At 41.1% G+C, this 22685-nt stretch overlaps 1 protein-coding gene across 5 annotated transcripts in view; it reads left to right on the top strand.

The window, feature by feature from the left end:
• Window positions 1–555: 555 nt before the first annotated feature.
• TBC1D4 (TBC1 domain family member 4) overlaps window positions 556–22685 on the top strand; it is a 94081-nt gene continuing 71951 nt past the window's right edge. The window contains exons 1-2 of one of the 5 annotated variants that reach the window (XM_072135344.1): window positions 556–681; window positions 1471–1942. In XM_072135344.1, the coding sequence (XP_071991445.1) occupies window positions 1496–1942 (447 nt within the window). In that variant the 5' untranslated portion in view covers window positions 556–681; window positions 1471–1495. Of the gene's footprint in view, window positions 682–814; window positions 953–1059; window positions 1943–22685 lie in introns of those variants that run through there. The other 4 variants (XM_072135343.1, XM_072135345.1, XM_072135346.1 and 1 more) reach the window with 4 other exon arrangements.

The raw sequence follows: 22685 nt of genomic DNA, 5'->3' as shown, positions 1-22685 counted from the left end.
TAATGGGGTAATTTACGGGTCTCGCTATTATTTAGGCCTCTCAGTGTCAATTAGAAGTTGAGCAGGTCCATCTAAATGATTTGGTGATTTTCAAAAAAATTTGAAAAATGGCACCCAAATTCTGAGCCTCATAACATTCTAGTAAAATACGTGGAATCTTAATAAACCATCATAACAGCAGACATTTGGGAAATGTAAGTTCTGAATTTACCGTATTTGGGTGCTGTGACTATCTGCATCAAAAGTTGAGAATTTAGAACTTTGAAAATAAAGAATTTTTAAAATTTTTTGCTGAATTCCGCTTTTTTTCATAACTAAACGCAAACGATATCATCCAAATTTTAAAACTAATTTGAAGTACAATGTGTCACAAGAAAACAATCTCAAAATGGATATCTTATATCGTTCCAAATCTATAACCACTTATAGGGGCACAGGGCAGATTAGAAAAATGGGGCCTCGTCCTAAAGGCCAAAATAGTCCCGAAGTGTCATGCCGGACATTTTTTATTTTGTTTGTGAGACAATTGGATTTTCCATATTTTGGGCTATTATAGGAACAAGGATTAACTATAAAAAAATTTTTGCAGTTCATCATTACAGTCCGGGGCTAAAATTCAGTGAATTATCAGCATCCAGAGAGCTTCACCAGAGGTCACAGTCAGAGGGCAGGGAGTCGTCTGTAAGTCGGAGTCAGGTGGTGTATATTTATTTTTCATTCAGAAGTTTGCTATGAGCATGAATTGTACAACTAGTGTGGCCACCATTAGGCACATGACAGCGCCCCAGTCAGGGTGTCCCAGGGTAGTCGCCTCATGTGCTATAGGACCCTGCAGGGTGACACGTCAATAACACAGGAAGCCGACATGGTGCAGGCAGAAGCCGTCCACTCCTCCCGCAGCTAGCGGGCTCCGCACACCCGGCAGCTACCATTACACGGTGCCGGAGCTCAGGTACACTGATATTTTGGGTGGAGATAAAACTTGTAGTTGGAGGGTGTTCTCCGCACCCGTGCACGCGGTGAGGGAAGGGGAGGGAGCGGCTGGGAGGAGGCTCTGGCGGCGGCTGTTGTCGCAGCAGCAGTCTGGGGTTTCCCTCGGAGCTGATACTTGGAGATCCCTGTGAGGGAAGCTGCGGGCTGGATATTACAGGCTCCGGCTCCTGTCAGTATCCCTGTGCTGCAGGCTATTGGTGGGACAATGCAGGGCAGGAGGCGGGGAGAAGCTGCTCTGCAGGAGCTGTCATGAGGAGGAAGCTCAGAGCTGCAGGACGCGGTGCGGGGAAGCGGCTCCTCGGGACACAATTGTCTCCGTGTGGTGCCCCTGCCATGTGCTTGTGAGCAGCTCCCACCTCATCCATAGCCATTGTGCCTTCACCATGGAGCTTCTCCTCACCCCTTCACATGAGCCGTGTATGTAGCTGCACAGCCATAGCCAGGATTACCACAGTGTACTTGTTATTCCTTCTTCAGTGTCTTATTCCCTTCTGGAGGAGCCATGGAGAGGAGAAGTTCAGCAGACCAGTGTCACCCTCTGCTGGAGGAAGCAGCACTCCCTGACAGGACTGCCAAGGGGGAGAAGAGGTTTCGCCTGTGGTATGTTGGCTGGTCATCCCTAGACAGAAGGACAACGTTGCCCATGCTGCCGTGGCTAGTGGCCGAGATCCGCAGACGTGCAGAGAGGCAGGAGCCCCCTTGCTGTGTGGCCCCATGTCGAGAGGTCCAGCTCCTGGTAGTTGCCCCGCACCTTCGTTGTGTGCCAGCCTTGAATGGAGCCAGTGGCAACACAGCAGTCTTCATCTTCGAGCACAAGGCACAACACATTGCCCGCTTCATCCATAATAGCCAGGATCCCTCATATTTTGCCTACTTGATAAAGACACAGCCCGACAACCCTGAGTCAGAGATGGCCTGCCATGTCTTCAAGGCGACAGACCCCGGCCAGGTGAGAAGCCAAAGACGTACATGCAAATGGGATAGTAATCACATACAGGATGGTAGTCTATGTGCCATGGTATACACTTAAACTTCACTAAAAGACCACCCTCATTTCCTAAGCAGATTTATGTACACAGACAAGTTGTGCGAGTTGCCCACCCCTCTAAGGGACCACTTCATAATACAGTTAGGTTGGTTTTCTGAAATAGTTTCAATGCATGATCAAAAGTTGTTATAGTTTTAAAAGATGTCTCTCGATGTTGGAACCCTGACCTTGAATGGCCACCTCTAAAAATATTTGTCCATGATCCAAGATTGAGAGGTTCCTTGTCTTCTGGCTTGTTTATACACTGTAAATAGTACATGTGCCAGTTGTTGTGGTATAGTGACTGGCAGGTGACAGCTACCCCCTTTGTGTCTGTTAGAAAGAATTAGGAAGTTGTGGTTGGTATCTTGGAACAGGGATCCTGGTTGTCAACTGCCCATTGCAGAGATGCTGAACATTGCTGGGTTATTATGAAAATTAGCCCAAGGGGCTCCAGTCTCCATTAAAATCTATGGAGCCCACATTCCCTCAGGCTCGTTTGCATAATTTTAAAAGGCCTTTTTTTTTTTTGTTGTTAAAATGAGAGCATAAGAAGCTAAAATAAGAGCAGATACTGTTTGTAAAGTTTAGTGGATGGAGGACCAGACTTTTTTCATAGCTAACTTTCAAAGTAACGTGTGTTGTGCAATTTGCAGGTCATCATATTAGGGCGGCACGGTGAGTAGGGCTTCTGCCTTGCAGCGCTGGAGTCCTGGGTTTGAATCCCACCTAGGTCAACATCTTTAACCCCTTAACCTCTTAACGCTCAGCGTCCGATATATCGGACGCTGAGCGCAGTGACTTAGCGCTCAGCGTCCGATATATCGGACGCTGAGCTGATGCCGGTTCAGCTCAAGATCTGAGCCGAACCGGCATCGGGAAAGACGGGGTGCCGGCTGTAACTAATAGCCGGCACCCCAGTGTAACACCCGCGATCGGAGTTGTCTCCGATCGCGGGTGCTTAACCCGTTAAATGCCGCGGTCAGCGCGACCGCGGCATCTAACATGTATCTGGGGGATCTTTCCCCCACGATCGGCCCCCCCGAACCGTTTTCGGGGTGCGCCGATCGTTGCTATAGTAACTCTGGGGTCCGATCTGGACCCCAGAGTTACCTGCAAGAATTGCCAGTAAGATGGCGTCTGTGACGTCATCTTACTGGCACAGTGCCAGCCTATGCAAGTGTATAGGCTGACACTGATAATACTCTGCAATACATGAGTATTGCAGAATATTATCATGAAGAAGCAATCAGAAGATTGCTTCTTCATGTCCCATGGTATAAAAGTGAAAAAGTAAAAAAAAAAGTTATTCAATAAAAAAATAAAGTCATAAATCACTAAAAATGCCCCAAACCCCCAAAACATATAAAGAGACATATAACTCAAAAAAAAGTCTAAATCATAACACAAACCCCACATATATAGTATCACCGCGTCCGTAACAACCCGTAGAATAAAAGTAAATCATTATTGAACCCGCACGATAAACGCCGTAAAAAAAACCTGTTATAAACCCTCCAAAAATTATGATTTTTACCTTTTCAATCCCACAAAAAATGCTATAAAATGTGATCAAAAAACCATATGTACTGCGACATGATACTGGTGCAATGTACAACATGTCCCGCAAAAAACAAGCCATCAACCAGCTCCGTAGCCAAAAAAGTAACAACGTTATGCCACTTGGAAGACGGCAATACATAAATGATAGATTTTTCCCCACATTAGGGTTTTGTTTGACAAATTTAGTAAAACGTAAGAAAATATATTCATGTTTGGTATCCCCGTAATCGTATCGACCCATAGAATAAAGATAACATGATTATTAGTCTATATGGTGAACACCAAAAAAAAAAGAAGTAAAAAATCCAGTACAGAATTGATGCTTTTCTACTCCTGTCCTCAAAAAACGTTCCTAAATTTTCAACAATAGGTGATACAAACCCCAAAATGGTAACATTGGAAAAAGCATCTCATCCCGCAAAAAAAATGGCATCACATGGCCCCAATAACGAAAAAGCGAAAATTTTATAGCCCTCAAAAGGGGCCAATGAGGAAACTAAAATCCTGGCAGCTGCAGCGCCCTCCTTCCCTTCTGCACCTCGCTGTGCCCCCATAACACAAGTCACAGCCACATGTGGGGGGTCTTTGTACTCAGGAGAAATTGCAGAACAAATTGTATGGTGGGTTTTCTCTTTTTATCTTTTGGAAATGTGTAAATTTTAGGGCTAAATGAACGTATAAGGGAACAATATGACCATTCTAAATTTCACCTCCATTTTGATTCAATTACTATGAAGATCTCAAGGGGTTAACAATCTTCGTAAAAGCTGTTTCTGATAGCTTGAGGGGTGCAGATTTGAAAATGGGTTGGTTATATAGGGGGTTTTGATGCTAAATATGTAAAATTTCATTCCAAACTGTATTTATCCCCAAAATAGTCAATTCTGAAAATCCGGAAAAGCGATATTCTATTTGCAAGCCGCGTGACATCAAAATAAATTATCCAGACATTTCAGAAATTATGAAAATGTAAAGTAGACAAATGGGAAATGTTATTCAGCAACTTATTTAGGTGGTAAATCGATCTGCCTGAAAACGCAATGATTTTGAATTTCGAAAATGGCAAATTTTTCCAAAAATTTATCATATTTTCTTTTTTTTTGTAAATAAATGCAAAACTTATCAGCCAAAATTTACCACTAAAATGAAGTACAACATGTGGGGAAAAAACAATCTCAGAATCGCTTTGATAAGTAACAGTGTTCAAAAGTTATAACCGTATAAAGAGACGCAAGTCAGAATCCAAAAAATCGGGCTGAGCCTTAAGCTACAAAATGGCTGTGTCCTTAAGGGGTTAAGGACGCAGCCTGTTTGCAGGTTAAGGCTCGCAACTTTTTTTTGAAATTTGACCTGCGTCTCTTTATATGGTTATAACTTTTGAACACTGTTACTTATCAAAGCGATTCTGAGATTGTTTTTTCCCCACATGTTGTACTTCATTTTAGTGGTAAATTTTGGCTGATACGTTTTGCGTTTATTTACAAAAAAAAGAAAAAAATGATGAATTTTTTGAAAAATTTGCCATTTTCGAAATTCAAAATCACCGCGTTTTCAGGCAGATAAATTTACCACCTAAATAACTTGCAGAATAACATTTCCCATTTGTCTACTTTACATTTTCATAATTTTTGAAATGTTTGGATAATTTATTTTGACGTCACGCGGCCTACAAATCGAATAGCGATTTTCCGTATTTTCGGAATTGACTATTTTGGGGATAAATACTGTTTGAAATCAAATTTTACATATTTAGCAACAAAACCCCCCATATAACCAACCCATTTTCAAATCTGCACCCCTCAAACTATCAGAAACAGCATTTACAAAGATTGTTAACCCCTTGAGATCTTCATAGTAATTGAATCAAAATGGCGGTGAAATTTAGAATGGTCAAATTTTGTCGGTTATACGTTCATCTAGCACTAAAATTCACACATTTCCAAAAGATAAAAAGAGAAAACTCACCATAAAATTTGTTCTACAATTTCTCCCGAGTACAGAGACCCCCCACATGTGGCTGTGACTTGTTTTATGGGGGCACAGCGAGGCGCAGAAGGGAAGGAGCACCCTGCAGCTGCCAGGATTTTAGTTTTCTGGTTGCCCCCTTTTGAAGGCTATAACATTTTCGCTTTTCCGTTATTTGGGGCATGTGACGGCATTTTTTTTGCGGGACGAGATGCTTTTTCCATTGTTACCATTTTGGGGTTGGTATCACCTATTGTTGAAAATTTTGGAACTTTTTTTGAGGTCATGAGTAGAAAAGCATCAATTCTGTACTGGATTTTTTACTTTTTTTTTTTTTTGTGTTCACCGTATAGCCTAATAATCCTGTTATCTTTATTCTATGGGTCGATACGATTACGGGGATACCAGACATGAATATTTTTTCTTATGTTTTACTAAATTTGCCAAATAAAACCCTAATGTGGGGAAAAATCTATCATTTTTGCATCGCCGTCTTCCAAGTGGCATAACATTGTTACGTTTTTGGCGACAGAGCTGGTTGATGGCTTGTTTTTTGCGGGACATGTTGTTCTTTGCAACAATATCATTCTGGAGTACATATGTTTTGTTGATCACTTTTTATTGCATTTTTAGTGGGATATAATAGGTAAAAATCATAATTTTTGGCGGGTTTTTAACGTTTTTTTTTTACGGCGTTCATCATATGGGTTCAATAGTTATTTAGTTTTATTCTATGGATTGTTACGGACGCGGTGATACTATATATGTGGGGTTTGTGTTATGATTTAGACTTTTTTGAGTGTTATATGTCTCTTTATGTGTTTTGGGGTTTATGGGCATTTTTAGTGATTTATAAAGGTATTTTTTATTGAAAAACATTTTTTTTACATTTTTTTACATGATCCACCATGGGATATGAACAAGCAATCATCTGATTGCTTGTTCTTGATAATACTCTGCAATACTAATGTATTGCAGGGTATTATCAGTGCCAGCCTATGCAGATGCATAGGCTGACACTTTGCCTTTAAGATGACGTCACAGACGCCATCTTAAAGGTAAACCCTCCAGGCTTCTCTGGGGTCCCGATCGGACCCCAGAGGTGCCAAAACAGCGATCGCCCCCCCCGAAAACGGTGCGGGGGGGCCGATCGTGAGGTAAAGACCCCCAGAAGGCATGTTAAATGCCGCGGTCGCGTTGACCGCGGCATTTAACGGGTTAAACACCCGCGATCGGAGCCCACTCCGACCGCGGGTGTTAGCCGGGGATGTCAACGGTAGATTACCGTTGAAATCCCGCGGCTAACGATGCCGGTTCGGCTGCTATACAGCGCTGAACCGGCATCGTCTCTGCGCAGTAGCTGTACTGCGCTGAGCGCTATTCGCGGGACTCAGCGCAGTACAGCTACGGCGCAGAGCGCTAAGGGGTTAAAGAGTTTGTATGTTCTCTCCGTGTTTACATGGATTTCCCCTGGGTACTACGGTTTCCTCCCACACTCAACATTCTGTTAGGTTGTTTAGATTGTGAGCCCCATGGGGACAGGGGCCAATTTGATATGCTTTGTACAGCGCTACGTAATCTGTGTGCGCTATATAAATAAAGAATTATTATTATTTATTATTAATATCAAAGGTGAATCCTAGAAAGGCTCGGGCCATTACTTGGAGGAGCTGCTAGTACACTTTGTATGTTAGTCTGCATGGTGACGCTGTCTGTATGGTTTTCTATCCTAGAAGAAATGGGTCCAGGAGAGAATCCCTCAGTAAAACACGATGCGCTGGAACATGCCACGTTTTCTTTCCTTACAGCATATCACTTCTTTTATCACTGTGTATAATTTTCTTTCTTTATAAATAAGTCTCCTTTTAGGAAAGCATCAGGGAATGATAATGTCGCCCAATGTCTGTGTGACTGACAAAAACAGCTGTCAGGTGGCTCCATCAGAGCTATAGATGCTTTGGCACTGATAGTCTCTCCATATTACCATCTACTACTGATGTACAAGAGCTCATGATCTACTGATGTGTTTAACATTTCTAGTGAGCATTGGGGAATCTTGGTTCTTATGTACCTGTATGAACACTGTCTGGGAGCCCAACCTTAAAGAGCACGACTAGTTATTGTATTATTCTTTGATGTTTTATAGACTTAAAGTCAAAATTAATTTTATACCTGTATACCGTATTTTCCGGACTATTTCCTTAGAAATCCAAAGTGTGCCTTATAGTCCGGTGCGCCTTATGTATGGAGGAGGGCAGCGGACCCTACTTACATAGGTCCCCGCTCCCGGAGACAGCAGATCTCCAGCGGGAACTGCAGACCACGCGGCAGAAATTGGTTCGCGCTATGGCGCCTGTTGTTCGTGCTGTGTGGTCTGCAGTTCCCGCTGGAGATCTGCTGTCTCCGGTAGCGGGGACCTGTGTAAGTAGGGTCCGCTGCCCTCCTCTACCTGAATGGACCCCCTTCCCCATCTCCCTGGGGAGACCGCTCACCTCTTGCCGGGTCTGTGGAGAGCCGCTGGTTTTCACAACACGCCCCCGGACCTTCTCCAAGCCCCCGGACCCTGCGCCTTGTATTCCGGTGCGCCTTATATATGGAATTATTCCATATATAAGGCCTTTTTTAGTAATGCGCCTTATACCGTATTTTCCGGGTCATAAGGCGAACCGGACTATATTGTAGGCTGTGTTCACACATTACTCTTGCAGATGTTTGTATTGGAGATATTTATCTTGTTGACTAGAAAAAAATGTATTGCCAGTTCCCCACCCCAACTGTTTAGGTCTACCCTCCTCCGCTTACTTTTAATGCGTAACCTGTGAACACAGCCTTATTTCTATCATGGCATGTGTTTATTTGATATACCAGGCAGCCCCCCGGTTACATACAAGATAGGTTGTGTAGGTTTGTTCTTAAGTTGAGTTTGTATGTAAGCCGGAACCGTATACTTTTTTTATTGTAACCCTGGTCTCTGTGACAATTGGATTTTAAATATGCTGGATTGTCAATAAAGCTCAATTACAGACACCTTTGATAACTATTATAGCTGGTTATTGTAGCCTAGGACTAAAGTACAGTAAATTACCAAAATCCAGAAGTCCGTTTGTAACTAGGGGTCGTATGTAAGTCAGATGTTCTTAAGTAGGGGACCGCCTGTATACATATGGAGCCAGCGACTATAGTAGATATACTGTAGCATAGGTATTGTGTCTCATTTAGTGGACATTTTAGATGGTCATAAATCACTGCCACAGTGCAATACAGTGAATTCTGATAGACTAGTTTGCACATAAAGGCATTGACAGTAAACAAGGCACTTTTCCCGTTTTTTCATATGGACCCACAGTCTATGTGGAAAAATATGCTGAGCGGATCCTAGTATATTTTCCATGTAAGAATAGCACATATTTGTTGGCTGCCTGTGATTTCTTTCACATAATGATATCACTGGACTAGTTTTTATTGTACATGGCATGTAAAGCCAGTGATTTAATAAGAATACAGACCATGTGTATGGTACAAGCTCTGACACCCAAAACTGCCATCAGCCATCAAGGGTGACACAGCCAGGACAAAACTGGACGTCACTCCTGGCTTTTTGGCAGCTTTCCTGCTGGTCGCTTATGCCATGTTAATGATTTTCAATCTTTTAATCACTATGTGAAAAGCAAACTCCTGCCTGATGCTGTCTGCTGGGATGAGGATTTATTAGGCTTAGGCACAACTATGGTGTTATTTTTATGAGTGACAAATTTCATAGGAAATTAAAATTGATGGTTTATTAGGAACAATGTGGGTTCCCCACTATCTATACAACATGATGTTGCAAGGATCTAGATCAGTGATGGCAAACCTTTTGGAGACAGAGTGCCCAAACTACAACCAAAATCCACTTATTTACTGTGAAGAGCCAACGTGGCATTTTAAGCAGTTACTTATTGCTCTGTGTTCTTCCACATCTTTCAATTGTATCCGCCGTCTAATGCCACTAATACAGTTAAACAAAAGAGGGCAAATAGCTTCTCTCCAGGGTCTCCTTATAGAGGAAGAATGGTGGGTGTAGCAGGAGGACCGACAAAGATAATGCAGTTCTGTCAACACCTTCTCACTTTTCCCGCAGTTCCAAACAGTCAATAAAATGTTGCTTTAAAATAGCGCTGAGAGCAGCATCTCATAAGTTGCCTGCGACTGCAGAAAGATTTGGTCCTGTTTGGTGAACTCTGTCTTTGGATGATGACCTGAGTGCCACCTCTGGCACCCGTGCCATAGGTTCGCCACCACTGACCTAGATGGTGTATTCAATGCCCCAGACTCAGGTGTTCAGACATGGGGGGTGCTGTATATAATACTACAGTGAATAGGCACTTGTGAATGTTATACCTCTTTAATCTACTTATTAGGGCATTATAGGAGTTAAGTCGTTTACAGCTCAAATATTGATGTCATATTCTAAGGGACAGATTTATTAAAAGTGTCTCAAAGTAAGGCTTTATGCACTTAACCCAGGCCGAAGCACACAGCCTTGTGGAGAAGGAAGGAGGGTGAGTTCTCCTTACTGCTCCTTTCTCTAAAAGGAGTTGGGAGGCTGCACCTAAAATCAAGTCCAAAATAGGACCTACTCTATCCTTTGCGGCTCAGCCACCCAGCTTGGGTACGGTGCAGTGAGACGCTTTATTCTTCCTGCACCGTGACGTGGTGTAATAGACCGATGTGTAATATATCACAACACTGTCATGTGCATGGTACTTAAAACATACCGTCTTTGGCCACAGGCACACGAGTGATGTTCTTGGCCTTGTGTTTGCTGTGATCTCAGCAGCTAGCGCATGTCCCCATGTGTAAGAATGGGCTCATACATATGACCGGCCAGGGCAGTCATTTGCAATTGTCATTAGTATGTGAGTGCACCCACGCTGATGGGCCACGTACAACAGAGGATGGATCTTCAGTTTCCAGCATGATTTTACACCAATTCCTGTGCCGATAAATCTTATCAGAATCAGACTCAGACTATCTTTGTCTGAAACTGAATGATAAACCTGGTGTAGTTTAAAACTGTCTAGATGTACTTTGCACTTGCTATAGGTTAGCTTACTTTACACCAGAAAAAATATGCAACAAAGGTTTAACCCCTGTTTTAGATTCATTATTAAAGATGCACACAGTCTGTGGATGGTTATGGGGGAGTCCCATATGACTGTGATTTCCCTGCGGGTAATCTGAGAGGTTTTCCAGTAGTGCGAGTACATGAGTGCAGTCAACTCTCCACTGCAATTGGGGACATGCAACATTGAATTTACATCTGTAAGATAGAATTCGTGGCTTCTGAGACCGAGCAGTGAATAAGCACATGGGATAATGTGCAGTCGGGCATTAATAGTCCAGTTACAGCATCCAGGGAGGATGTAAATAACTGCAAGGTTGGGATTGAGGCCAAATCACATAGCATTGTTTGTTTGTTACAGTTATTTATGTGTTTTTAACCACGGACAACTTTAGATCTCAAAGAGAGGAAGAGCATCAATAAACATTTAATACATAAACTGATTTTTTTTTTTTTTGCTCTGTGAACTGTAGTTCCCTGTAGTAAATCAGAACTAAAAAAATGTGCTTTTATATCCCTTCAAAGTATGGTTACATAGGACGTACATGTCAGAAAAAAAAATCAGCTGGAGCTTTGTAAAAAAAAAAGTGTCGTTAATATCTGCAATGAGAACATGTTTTGCATGTATATTAATAATAATAATCCCAGAGCAGACAACATTAATAATGGAGAGACCCCATAGCAGACTGCTTATAGTGGACACCCCCAGAGCAGATAAAAAATCCTCTCCCTGCACCATACTGCAGCTTCTTCTCTCCCCCACCATGTGCCGCTCTGCTCTGTGACCTGCACTATATGCGCCTGCGTCCGTACACAGAGCAGAGCTGTGCCAGGAGCAAGAGAGGACCTGGGGTGGTGCAGGAGAACTGCCTACAACTCCTGAGTACTCTGCAACCGCTCTGCTCTGGGTCATGACTCTGGCGACTACAACAAGGATCTGGAAAACGGGGACTGAGTCAGTGTCCATTTTGGTAGAGCTGAAGTTGGTAGAGTTGGAAGTTTGGCTTACCAACTCCGAAGCTGTGCCTCAACAATCAGCTTCTTATCCCCTATCTTTTGGGTGTCATACTAATGGACAGCGACACAAAGGACACAGTGATGTGAAAAATGCTACATCTAGCTTCTAACCAACTATTTCCTTAGATCTCTTTTAAAAAGTAGAATCTTGATTTCAGACCTATCCTCGGGTCACAATTTCCTAATTCATATGGGGCTGACACTTTACCCCTCCTTCCCCACGCTAAAATGCTGTGTGCTAAAAGCTGTAACTTCAGCCACAGTCTGAACTTAACCTTCGGTAAAATTGTTTTGGAAGGGTTTTAAAACACACTGTGATGTATGGGCTTGCATTGTATGAATTAACTATTTTAGTTAAAGGGATGTTCTTACTCTAACCATCTAGCCATCTATAACATGGCCACTCTGAGCAGTACAAGATGGTGATTGTGACTGTTGTCCTATTTGCCCTGGAGGATCTTGGTGTACAACAGCAGTCATGGAAATGAAAAAATTGTAAAGACAGGTTTACATTTCTGCAGAACAAGAGATGATTTATGAACAATTTGTAAGTAGTTTTAACAAACAAACTTGAAGTCAAACACAGAGTATAAACATTTTGGTAAGAAGTAATCGGAAGAGAAACTTTTGACATTCCATATTGGTGAGAAAATGGCTTGGATGTAAAGTGACTGCTAATATATCCACTTACAAATTAGGCACAAATAATTGAGAGGTGCTACCTCTTTTTTCACTCCACTCCTGGTTTGGGCATCAAAAAACTGTATCTGAAAACCTGAACATAACGAATGCACCCTGGGTGCAGGAGATTTATCCATCTCATTGGCTCATTATGATCCTAGTTTTATTTTGTTATCTTGAGTGACCCTTTCATTAATCCCTAGGCGCACCAGGACGTTATAGTACGTCCCCGGGGCTAGATGCTTAGCGCACGGGGACGTTCTATAACGTCCTGCTTCTGGCACCGGCTCACGAACGGAGCCGGTACCAGAAGCAGCGGCTGTCAGCTGTCTAGTACAGCTGACAGCCTGCGCTAACAGCCGCGATCGGAGCCGGCTCCGATCGCGGGTGTTAACCCCTTACACGCCGCGGTCAAACATGACCGCGGCGTGTGAGGGTGTTTGCGCTGTGGATCGGATCCCCCGTGCCGCTTACCGGGGGATCCGATCCACTTCTGGGCAGCTCCGAGGACTGGCATGTGCCCCGGAGCTGCCCGGTCTCCATGGCAGTCAGACCCCTTCCGGGTCTGACTGTAAACTGTCTGAGCATGCGCAAGCTTGCTAGGACAGTTTACACTGCTCTACAATAAAATAGTATTGTAGAGCAGTGTATTGAACTTAAACCAGTGATCAGAGCATCACTGGTTCAAGTATGTATAAGTAAAAATATGCAAAAACACTTAACACTACACATTATAATAAATAAAAAATAAATACATGAAAATATAAGCCCCTAAAATGTCACTTTCCCATAAAAACACTTAATAAAGTATAAAAAAACACAAAAACACAAAAAACCCCGCATATTTGGTATTGCCGCGTCCGTAACAATCTATATAATAAAACAGAATCGTTACTGGACCCGCACGGTACACGCCGTAGAAAAAAAAAACGCAAAAACGTTCCGAAAAAAGATAATTTTTAATTAATACCCTATAAAAAAGTGCTCTAAAAAGTAATTTAAAAAATGTTATGCACTCCAAAATAAGCCCACTAAAAAGAACAACTCTTCTCGCAAAAAATAAGCCCCTAACCAGATTTGTCAGCCGAAAAATAAAAAAGTTGGTGATGCTAAAATGAACAAGATTTTCTCCAAATTGGTTTTTATTCAGTACAATTGAATAAAATACACAAACCCCCCACATATTTGGTATCCCTGCGTCCGTAACAATCTGCATAATAAAACAGAATCGTTATTAGATCCGCAAAGTGAACCCCGTAAAAAACAAAACAAAAAAAAGCTCCAGAAAAAAGATCATTTTCAATTAATACCCTATAAAAATGCTCTAAAAAGGGATTTAAAAAATGTTATGCACTCTAAAATAAGACCAATCCTTCTCGCAAATAATAAGCCCTTAAACAGATTTGTGAGGCGAAAAATAAAAAAGTTATGCATATGAAAGACGGTGATGCTAAAATTAACAACATTTTTGCCAAATTACTTTTTATGCAGTAAAAATGGGAAAAAAATAAAAAATCTATATAAATGAGGTCTTTTTGTAATCGTGGCAACCCAAAGAATAAAAATAATATACTATTTTTATGGTATGGTAAACAGCCAAAAAAAAAAACCCCATAAAAATCTTCCTGAAAAGTGATGATTTTCATTTCCTCCACCAACAAAGAGTTAATAAAATCTCACCAATTAGCCTATAGATTCCCCCAAATTACGTACCAGAAAAGTGCATCTCATGTGGCAAAAGAAATAAGCCCCTATAGGTCCACATTAAAAAAAAAAAAGAAAAAATTATAGCCTGTACAAAATGACATAGCAAATCTGATCTGGATGGCGCCTCCTCCCCTCCTATGCCCGGCCGTGCGCCCATACAGCAGGTTACCACCACATATGGGGTATCCGTGTACTCGGGAGAAATTGGGTAACAAACTTTGTGGAGCCTTTATTCATTTAATCCATTGTAAATGTTTAATTTTCCACCCAAAAATATTACAATTTGCAGACTGCACCTCCATTTTGTTTTAACCCCTATAAAACACGTAAAGGGTTAACAAACTTCTTAAAAGTGGTTTTTCATACGTTGAGGTGTGTAGTTTCCACAATGGGGTTATTTACGAGTCTCGCTATTATTTAGGCCTCTCAGTGTCAATTAGAAGTTGAGCAGGTCCATCTAAATAGAGGTTTTGGTGATTTTACAAAAAATTTGAAAAATGATACCTAAATTCTGAGCCCCATAACATTCTAGTAAAATATGTGGAATCTTAATAAACCATCCAACATAAAGCAGACATTTGGGACATGTAAGTTATGAATTTATTTGGGTGCTATGACTATCTGCATCAAAAGTAGAGAATTTAGAACGTTCCAAAGCTATAACCACTTATAGTGACACAGGTCAGATTTGAAGAATGGGGCCGCGTCCTTAAGGCCAAAAGAGGCTGAGTCCTGTAGGGATTAAAGGGGTTGTCCGAGAGTTCCAAAAAATTAGTATCCGGGGCGGGCAAAAAAAAAAAATCTTCTTCTTCATCGTTCCTGATGTCCCGTGCCATAATTAATCTGTGCTCGGGGAAGTTTACATCACAGACAGGATTACAATAGGAGATCACACCACCATTACATCCAATACTGATAATAGATGATGTCACAGCTTATTTCCATGTGCGCAGATCATACCTATAAAGTTTCTGTAGACCTCAATAAGTTGGCATTAGTCTATTGCTGTATACGTCCATGAGGCTGCTGAAATGTATATCACTAAATATTAAGGCAATTAGTCAGAGCGCAGGTAAGATGGCAGCCCCCATAATCATGGACAGAAAGCAGAATAAATTCATTCTATAATTAGGGGGAAAAAAAGCTGCATGACTTGTTTTAATAGTTATAACCTTTAGTTAGTTTATGCAACATATTTGGAATGAAACTATTTTAAAAAACTGTTTACATTTACTTAGCAAAATCACTTTTTACATGAAATAGTTTATGGAATTATTTCCTTTAATTCTAAAAAGTTAAGCGTTTTTATTACTGTGGTAATAGGATTGCTCTTTTTCCCTTATGATGCCAATTGCTAGATTAGAATCCAAGGCTTCTGACTCCAGAGGGCCTTGACAACCCTGTCTAGTTCCAATGTGTAGACATTAGATTGCACAGCAAAAGTTCAAGGGTATACAGCGAAAAAAGACGGGCGTGCCAAAGGACGGGTGATAAATGCTTAGAGACTGTCTACGTGCCTTGTCCTCCTCTGTGGACGTTTTCCCTAAATGACCCTTTTTCCCAAGAACTACTTCCAGCAGCTTACATCCTGTGTACAGAAGGCATGAAGGTCGCTTTGCCATATGTTTTATGTAAAATACATGGGCAGATATGGATGAGGCTTGTTATTAGTATCCTATTTGGCAATAATGAAAATCAGTGGATGCCAAATTGCAGGTTACGGTAAATAACTGTAGATGGAATAATCTATTTCTTGTTCAATTTACTGAAGGTTCAGTCTTTGTCTTTAGGAGCTCATGCAAACAAGTCCCTACATAAGTCTAGGAACCTCCATAAAGTACATGAATCCATGAATATCATATATATGTACAATATATATATACCGTATATAGATAGATGGATAGATATATAGATATGGGATGATAAATCAAGGTTTTATGGATAAGTCTACATTATGTTTTTATAATTATACATTATATTCCATTAAACTATACCAGGATTTCCAGGATGAACAAAAGTGAGTAAGATGTGGAAAACTGTAATTTTTGTTGATGGAACTAGTTGTAAGGTAACCATGCACAATATGTACCCGGTGATATTGACATAATGGTTATGGGGTTCTCCTACCTTCTCCCCAACAAGGAGACACTTTGTCAGATGCATTGACATTCATTACACATGGCTGAGATTATAGGGGGAATATAACAATGACTAGCGCTGTCTCCTTTAGTATATCTATCTGAATTGATTCCTGGCATAGAATTGCGCTATAACCTGCACTGGAACTGGCGCAGGCTATAGCTACTGCTACTCCATTTCCCTCAACACCCACTCGGGAAGGAAAAGTCACAATTCCTGGCCTTGGGATGGGAATGTGTAAAAAATAAACATGGAAGTGTTTATCCCTTGGTCTCAGGAGGCTAATCATTAGCTTCAGCAGCCCCCCCCAACCTCCCAAATAACAACAACTTTGGCTGGGTAAAGGCCTGAAACATGGGAAGTACCAGCAAAGTGTGAACCAGGATCTGTAGCAGGATAAGTCTGGCTCGGTCTACTCAAGAAAGAAAGCACGGTCCAGCCTGGTTCCAAACTCCAATAACTTCTTTATTCAATGCATAAGTAGCACTAAAAGTTTCCACTTTTCAAGCCTACGTTGAAAGGACGTTTCAAGCCTACGCGTTTCGGACAGTAGACCTGTCCTTAGTCATGAATAAAGAAGTTATTGGAGTTTGGAACCAGGCTGGACCGTGCTTTCTTTCTTGATCGGATTAAGATACCCATGCAGATGGGTGGCCCGTGCTGGATCCTTTACTACTCCAGGAGGTGAGCTGGATTTCTCTTTCCTCCTTGGCTCGGTCTACTACCACTTTTTGATGTGTATCACCACAGAAGGGACATGTATTAAATGTATTAAATACTCTGTAGGCGCCCCAGATAACCCGGGGGTGTGAATAAATTATGTGACAGCGGAGCCTGCAGGTGCCTCAGGCTCATTTAAATTTTTTATAAACTTCTATTTTGCAGTTCAGAGATGCAATAAAATAATATTGATGCAAACAGGGGTGGGACAGGGAGGTGAGTAATAATCCTCTACCATCAATTAATCTGATGGTAGATATCCTTTAATTTTGTACACGTGTGAGTGTATAGAATCAGTGATGAATACTCCTCCTGTGTAACAATATCTTCACAGGCAGCTTTATCTATGTGACAATATTTGAAGACTTGGGGCTCCAGGCTCCATTAACAAATATAGAGACCAGAGCCCCTCAGGCTCATTTTTTTGCTTAAAAACAAGGGCATACAAAGCCTAAGCCAGGGTGGATCCTGCCAGAGGGGTCGCACACCTTCATCACTGTGCTTGGTTTACAATCCTTGATCCTGGTGGTAGATGCCCTTTTAACCCCTTCCCAATGTGCGCCGTAATAGTAGGGCGCACGTTGGGTGCATGGAGAGGGCTCATGGGCTGAATCCTCTCCATAGCCGGTAAGTCTTTGCTGCATATTGCAGCAAAGACTTACTGGTTACACCCACGATCAGTGCTGGCATGGGCGCCGCCATCTTGGTGAAGATTATCGCTCCCCGTGATGTCATCAGGCAGCAGTGATAGGTCGTCATGACAACATTTTGTCTTCCAAAGACCTGAGCCTGTCTAGTTTTAACCCATTCATTACAGTGTGCGATATGTAATGAACGAGGAGAAAAATCCCCATATACTGCCATACTGTAATATGGTAGGATCGAATACCCTAGGGCAGTGATGGCTAACCTATGGCACTGGTGCCAGAGGTGGCACTCAGAGCCCTTTCTGTGGGCACTCAGGCCATCACCAGAGATGACTCCAGGTATCTTCCTGCAGTCCCAGACAGTCCAGGACTTGCTGTGCACAGAGCTATTTTAAAGTGACAGCTCTACCTGGGACTATTTTCTGCTTTATTGGTGTCTCAGGGGCTGGTATCAATGAAAACTGCGACAGAGAAGGGAGTATAAATCACAAATTACATTTCTGTGTTGGCACTTTGCGATAAATAAGCGGGTCTTTGTTGAAGTTTGGGCACTCGGCCTCTAAAAGGTTCGCCATCACTGCCCTAGGGGGTCTGAAAAATTGTAAAAATAAAGAAAGTTAAAAAAAATTATAATAAAACCTACAAATTCAAATCACCTTCCTTTCCCTAGAACTGATATAAATATAAATAAACAGTAAAAATCATAAACACATTAGGTATCGCCGCGTCCGAAAATGCCCAATATATTAAAATATAATAATGGGTTTTCACAGTGTTTAACCCTATAACGGAAAATAGCTCCCAAAGTAAAAAAATGCCACTTCTTTTGCCATTTTGAAAAATTGTAAAAAGTGATCAGAACATCAAGTCGCAAAAAATGACACCTCACACAGCTCCATACACCAAAGTATAAAAAGTCATTAGAGCCAGAAGATGTCAAAATCAAATAGATTTTTGTACAGGAAGTTTTAATTGTTGTTAATTCAAGAAAACCTTATAAAACCTATACAAATTTGTTATCAACCTGACCGCACCGACCCAAAGAAACCCAAGGGAATTTTTTTTCCCCAGTACACAGCATGGAATATAACATATCATCACTATGAAGTGCAATTTGTTACGCAGAAAACAAGCCCTCACAGGGCTCTTTACATGGAAAAATAAAAAATGTATAGATTTTTGAAGGTGGGGAGTGAAAAATGGAAATGAAAAAAACACTTTATTACGGTACTTATTCATTCTTATAGATACATGGTTTAACTCTCGTGGTTTAGTTAAAAATGGGGAATAGGATTGATAGTAGCTCAGGCAGAGGAAGGAGTTAACCCACATTCCATCTATTTTTGGGTGTAACTCTTGTGCAATTAATATTGACAGTCTAAACATTTTCTTTTTTTTCGCCAGATAAGATACTGAGAGGGTCTGGCATATTCTCTCCCGGATGGCTACATTCTTGCCAAGGCTCGTACAGATGCTGTTAGAGGTGGTTTTAATAGGATTAAAATGAGTTTTGCACATTTGGGTAATGTTATTCCATTACTGCTCCAGAGATTCTCTGCTTACATTGCCAATTCATCCCTGAATATAGGAGGCTTTTTATCAGTCTGTATTCTGTGTGCTGCCTCTATACTCTTCTACGACATTACCCTACTATGCACTTTGCTGTCATTTTGAGAACTTGAGATCATGAGTTGCATGTCATATGGATTATACTTAATGTTAAAAATCAAGTATATTTTTGTTTACCAGAAATTCATCCCTCCCATGATGTTGGGTTTGAGGCACAGAAAAGTGTTTTGTATGCAGCTTTTTTCCTTTTGTATTTGATGGATCATTTGCCTGAAAAAATTATACTTTTTAATCTGAAAAATATACTATGGCTTTGCTATTACTATTACTGTACTTTGTAATAACAAAATAGAATGCAACTATTTAACACATTAATTACTAGTACACTTGTGCAAGTACACTTGTGACAAGCATTTCTAACGTGCAGTTTGCTTCTTTTTCATGAAGGTCTTGTGCCACAAAAATCCATTATGGATGAGAACTGCTTGGTGTAATGCTACATGCACACAGCGGTATGCCCGCCCGCAGCGGCGTGGATCGGTTCACATGGGCTGCCATTGGGGACGTATATGTGGCCTCAAATTTGTGGCCGTATATACATCCCCACAGACGGCCATCTAAATTTACCCTAAGAAGAACTAATACATGTCAAAATACTGAGATGTGTAATAAAAACAGATGTTACCAGTGACACCCTAGTGGCTTCTATATGCAGACATATTCTGCTGTAAATCATGTAACACCCATGTCTCAGACACACTGACCGCATAAATGGACAAGAGATCTGTGATTAGTGGGCAGTTAGCATGCAGGTAGCCTAAGGCTATGTGCTCATCTTGCACAATGGCTGCAACATTTTTCCACTGGTAATTCCGCAATCATTCTATGCATTTTAGGCCCTTTGCCCACGAGCGAGTTTAATGAATCAAACTCTCATCACACTTGCATTGTGAGTTTTCTAGAATGTCTGACCTGACGCTCAGAAACCAAAACTGAACTTGACATACAGAGCCAGATGTTCCAGCAAGCTTATGATACAAGTTTTATGCATCAAACACTCGTAAGGAAGATGGGGGTTCTAAGCTCAACCTATGCATTGTGATGGTATAATTCTCCATCAGGAACATGCTGCAGATCACAAATCCAGAGAAGAAATCGGTTTCCACCACTGACTTTTTTTTCTGGTTATGTGTGTGATTTTGATAAATCCTATAGACTACACTGGTACTGAATTGCATAATACGCGTCACGTGCTGGCATCATCAGGATACGTTGATGAGGCAGATTTTTCCTGTAAGAGAAGACCAGCCACAGAATCCACTTTTGGGCTGTGATCACATGCAGTGTTTGAATTATGCTTGAAAACACAATTCAAAGCCTGCGGCGAGGGGTTTGGCCACTGAAACGCTTGCAGTCAGCAACAAGCAGCTCATGTTATGTATTGTTTCTTAGCCTGATGTAGCAGGCCTTATGTGTGGAGCTGCAAGGTGAGGCCCCAGCTAGGTGAGGCATTGTTTTAACAAGTGATGTAATGGGGTCAGAAAAACCAAAAACAAAGTCACAGGCAGAAGTCCCTTTTTATTATTTTTTTTTCTGTGTCAAGCTGAGATCCAAAGCATAAGCAGTAAGAGTGTGACAATGTTTCTTATGCCATTGCTGCTTAAGTTTTTTCCTCTTAAATTAGTTCCTTTTGCACAACCCGGGAGAGGTGAAACCAATAGTGGTAGTTTTTTGTCAGCTCTTTGTACAACGGAGATCGGCAATATGTGCTGACTGCTTATTTCTGGCTTACCTCGCAGGTAAATGAAGAAAGACAGAACTTGATGAACCCTTTGTCTGCTTTTAGTCAAACCTGCTCTGCACAAACTTGTTTATACTGTATGTTCTGCCTGTCTCTGACAGGAATTCTTCATTTTGCTTGTCTTTTTTTATTTGTGCAGGGGATAGAGAAGGCAGTGTACTAAGCTGACAGCTTTATAGTGCTGCTGTCACCCTGGCTAACAGGAAAGTGTTCTACAATATGCATTAGAGCTTTATAAATAGTCATATTTCTTTATTGATATTTGTATAATTTAATGATAAAATGATGGATATTTTAGCATTGTGCATTTAGCATTGCATTCATCATTGATTCTCCAACATGTAACCAGGTGCCTCTTTACTTTATTAATTGTAAACAATATGAACTTATTACGTAATAGGATTTGATACATTTTAGCGGAGCCCCCGTTTTCTTTTGCCCCCTCCCCCTTTCACCTGAATATGACTGGCAATTTAACCAGAACTGGGAGAACTTGGTCCAATCGCATATGAGCTTCAAGTGAAGGAGCACCGCATGTATTGAATTGTTTACACTAGAAATGCATATGTGATCTGGTCCCCTCTCCGTTCCAGGTGGATTGTGTTCAGAAACACAATCCTTAATCTTAAATGTCTGAATGCAGCCTTGACAAATGATTTTGAGGCATTTAAATTTTTTTCTATTCCTAACTTTTCCCATGTAATCAGTGCCATTAGTTCTACAATTATTAGGCCCTCTTTTGGCAGATGTGAAGACCTCCATAGGAACAGACTGCTAGGACTGCCCACCTGACAGTAGAATTAATATTAAAGAATATCTTGATTTATAAAGTGCTGCTGAGTTTGATGGTCCTATATAAATAAAGATTATTATTATTATTATTATTATTATTATTATTATTATTGCTTAAGAACAGGGGGCTTGAGAAGAATTCCATTGCTGGGATCAGCGAGCCCACTTATCGATGCAAGGAGTGGAGTCATGGAGGGGGAGAAAGTCCTTACTTGAGCCGGCCCCTTTGTGTGATTCTGGATCAAGGTTGATTATAATGGTGGGTGGCAAAACTATTGAAGTGAAGAATACAGTAAGCTTCCTTCATGAGCAGCACTTGATGTAGACATTTTTTTTTTTTTAATTTAATGAAAATGTGGAAATCTAAGAGAAGGGGATGTGACATTGGACATTAAGAGCACACGTGTCCACCTTTCCACCAGTTCATTGCTCGGTTGTATGGCTGCTCCATACGCCTTGACAGTAGGAGCCTGAGGGTGCATTCACACATTATTGAAAACTGCATCTTGACTGCATTGCAATAATTTTTGATGTGGTTATAGGTGCAGCTTCTTAATTTAACAGATGAAAGACAATAACTGAAGAAGTGAATCACATTTATTGACCTGAGTTCCCCTTCAAAAACAAATTTACATTTTATGTTTATGGAGGACATTTTTGGAGTTTCCGACTTTTTTGTGGCGCTCCCACCACCTTTTCTCCTTTCTGACCCATTTATTATGTGAAAAAATGCGATTTTCCATATCCTCCAACCCTGCTCGAAAAGGTGGTGGTAACTCCGACAAAATTAACATCAATCCATTCTATTTTTTTGGGTGCTGAAAAGTTGCAGAGAGTAGACCAAAAGAAAAATTGTGTAGCAAAATAAATACTGGCGGATGGGACATAAATATTAACCTTTTCGTGTTGTAGCCTTTTTTAATTTATTTTTTGCACCCCACCTTTAAAAATCTAACTTTT

Source organism: Engystomops pustulosus, chromosome 2 (assembly GCF_040894005.1).
Source record: "Engystomops pustulosus chromosome 2, aEngPut4.maternal, whole genome shotgun sequence".
Lineage (NCBI taxonomy): Eukaryota > Metazoa > Chordata > Amphibia > Anura > Leptodactylidae > Engystomops > Engystomops pustulosus.
This window is presented reverse-complemented; position numbering and strand designations above follow the sequence as displayed.